This window comes from Myotis brandtii, unplaced genomic scaffold (genome assembly GCF_000412655.1).
Source record: "Myotis brandtii unplaced genomic scaffold, ASM41265v1 scaffold303, whole genome shotgun sequence".
NCBI classification, from domain to species: Eukaryota; Metazoa; Chordata; class Mammalia; order Chiroptera; family Vespertilionidae; genus Myotis; species Myotis brandtii.
This window is the reverse complement of record NW_005361573.1, coordinates 5,077,259-5,080,105: the sequence shown is the minus strand read 5'-3', so window position 1 is coordinate 5,080,105 and position 2,847 is coordinate 5,077,259. Positions and strand designations below refer to the sequence as shown.

General features: G+C 57.6%; 1 protein-coding gene across 1 annotated transcript; it reads right to left on the bottom strand.

Annotated features, from left to right (window-relative positions):
* Window positions 1-2,144: 2,144 nt before the first annotated feature.
* Window positions 2,145-2,689, bottom strand: LOC102258029 (immunoglobulin omega chain). Its single transcript, XM_005869833.2, has 2 exons — window positions 2,599-2,689; window positions 2,145-2,497 (listed from the first exon to the last, which is right to left on the bottom strand). The coding sequence occupies exons 1-2, from the start codon at window positions 2,642-2,644 to the stop codon at window positions 2,145-2,147; spliced, it is 399 nt and encodes a 132-aa protein (XP_005869895.1). The 5' UTR covers window positions 2,645-2,689.
* Between the last annotated feature and the right edge of the window lie 158 nt (window positions 2,690-2,847).

The following is a 2,847-nucleotide window of genomic DNA, read 5'->3' as shown; positions in this document are numbered from 1 at the left end:
GGAGGAGTAACCGGGGAGGGCTCCCTGGCTTCTGCTGGTACCAGGCTATCCAGTAACCACCAACACTGAAGCCACTGCTCAGGGAGGTGAGTCTTCTGGCTGTGGTTCCCAGAGATGCGGAGAGGGAGGGCGGCTGAGTCAGCACAGGCTGGGAGAGGGACCCTGCAGACACAGACACTTGTCAGTGATGGGCAGGGACCAGGGGACGTTTCCCAGGAGACTGAGCAGGAAGGGAAGAAGCCTGGTCCCAGGCCTGTCCCTACCTGTGCAGTGAGAGAGGAGCGCGAGGAGCAGAGGAGTCCAGGCCATGGTGCTCACAGCCCTGAGCCCACAGTGGGGCTGGGCTGCCCAGGCCTCCTTTTCTCCCCCATCCTCTGCCAAAGGAGGGGCTGCCATGCAAATGAGAGCCCCTTCAGGGACTGCCCAGCCCCTCCCTGAACCCTGGGGCTGGAGCTCAGCTCACACCCCAGACTGAGGGGCATGGAGGTGGGCTCACCCCTTGTGGGGCCCTGGGAGGAAGCACCTGCTGAGACAGCACATCACTGAGCACAGGGCCCAGCCACAGGCCCAGGCTCCTATTAGTTAAGGTCCTGAATGTGCAGCTGCATTGAGACCACAGGGCGGTCCCACAGCGCCCCCTGCTGGTGGCAGCACACACCTGCCCTTGGCCCAAAGCCCTGAGAGCCCAGCTGGACCTGCAGCTCAGAGGGGACTGTCTCTGGCCACACATCCTGGCCTGGTCCCAGGTCCTGTGACTCTGATGCACTGGAGCCTCCCTGCAGCGCCTCACTCCCAGGAGGAGTCCCGTCTGTGGGAGGAGCCATCATGGACACAAAGGACAGATTGATTAGGTCTCCCCTCCAGTGAAGATGGTGCAACAGTCAGTGCACAGTGACCCTCATGTCCGACGTCACAGACCAGGGACACCTTCCTCTGGTTACTAGGACTCACAGGGCTGTTCAGGGAATTTCCCGGGAACACACTCAGGGGCAAGTTCAAAGGAGGACTTTCCACCAGACCTTTCAGGTCATGAGATGCATGTGCAGGTTCACAGAGATCTGATGGGATTGACTCAGACACATCATGGCTTTTGCAGGCCTCACAGTGGCCAGTGGAAGGTGTCACAGCTCCTTCATTTCAGGAATTGACTTTTTATCACGTGTGTGCTGATCTGCATATCTGTGTCCTGTGTTTCTTGTTAGGATTTCCTTAGTTGTTTTAAAATTTTTTATGTTTATATAAAACTTTACCTACTGTACTTTCTGACTCATTGTCCTATTTTAGTGACAAATGTGAGAATGTGCTGTGTGTACAGATGTGATGAATGTCTGGGCAGTTGACCGCAGAAACCTCACTGAATGAAAACCACAGCAGGAACTTGTCACTTTTCCGTGAAACCCGCACGTGAGGATGACCCCTGACCTAGGACCTGAGGAGCCCGAGGGAGAGGAGGGGGTGAGGGAGGCAGCAGCAGAGGAGGGAAGAGGAGGAGGAGGGGGTCACTGAGAGTCTGTGCTGGTTGTGACCAACCTTCTGTGGGTTTGTTCAGAGAAGAAGAAGGTTGTGTCCATGACCGGGGTGGACACTAACATATCAGACATGAGGGGTCAGTAGTGACACAGGGTTCACACATATGACATTAATCTGTGGGGGAGCATGGCTGTCTGGGTGACCATGTGCAGTTGCAGACACAGGATGTGAGCTGATAGGAAACAACCGCTGGTCTCGGCCCCTGGTCCCGGCACAGGCTCCTGAACGTTGTCACTCCCTGGGGGGCAGAGGGGCCTTTGCTGATGAGGGGACGCTGGGTGGGCTCCTGGGTGAGGACGGGCCAGTGGAGAGGCCGCAGAAGATCAGAAGCTTGGAAGCCTCACACCTGCCCCCCATTCGCTTGAAGAAGAGAGGGCTCAGGTAGAGTTGCAAATTCATCAAACCCAAGGGAGGGATCCTGGGAACCTTTGCTCTATCGGCAAGAAGTTATATGATACTTTGGACCCCTCACCTGTGATTGGCACCTTGTGGGACTGGTCCTTTAATTGTGGGTCCATCACCATCTCCAGGCAGAGGCCTCCACAGAAGCTTCTCCCTAATGGAGGCTCAGAAGCACCACCTCTGGGCCCAGGGGTTTTGTTCTCACTTCCTCATCATATGGGACACTGTGTGTAAGCATAGTCGCTCCCACTGCCATGTTCTGCAGCACAGAAATACTCAGCCTCGTCCTCAGGCTGCAGCCCCGAGATGGTCAGGAGCCCCACATTGGCTGAAGTGTCTTTGGATCCAGAGAAGCGGTTTGGGACCCCGGAGCCCTGGTGTTTGTCAGAGTCTGATTTATATCTCAGGAGATACCGGGGACGGCTCCCGGGCTTCTGCTGGTACCAGATTATGTTATAGACGCCAACATTGGAACCACCTTTCAAGGTGCAGGTGAATGTGGCTGTGGCTCCCGGAGATGCAGAGAGGGAGGGCGGCTGAGTCAGCACAGGCTGGGAGAGGGACCCTGCAGACACAGACACTTGTCAGTGATGGGCAGGGACCAGGGGACGTTTCCCAGGAGACTTAGCAGGAAGGAAAGAAGCCTGGTCCCAGGCCTGTCCCTACCTGTGCAGTGAGAGAGGAGCGCGAGGAGCAGAGGAGTCCAGGCCATGGTGCTCACAGCCCTGAGCCCACAGTGGGGCTGGGCTGCCCAGGCCTCCTTTTCTCCCCACCCTCTGCCAGAGGAGGGGCTGCCATGCAAATGGGAGCCCCTCCAGGGACTGCCCAGCCCCTCCCTGGGCCCTGGGGCTGGAGCTCAGCTCACACCCCAGACTGAGGGGCATGGAGGTGGGCTCACCCCTTGGGGGCCCTGGG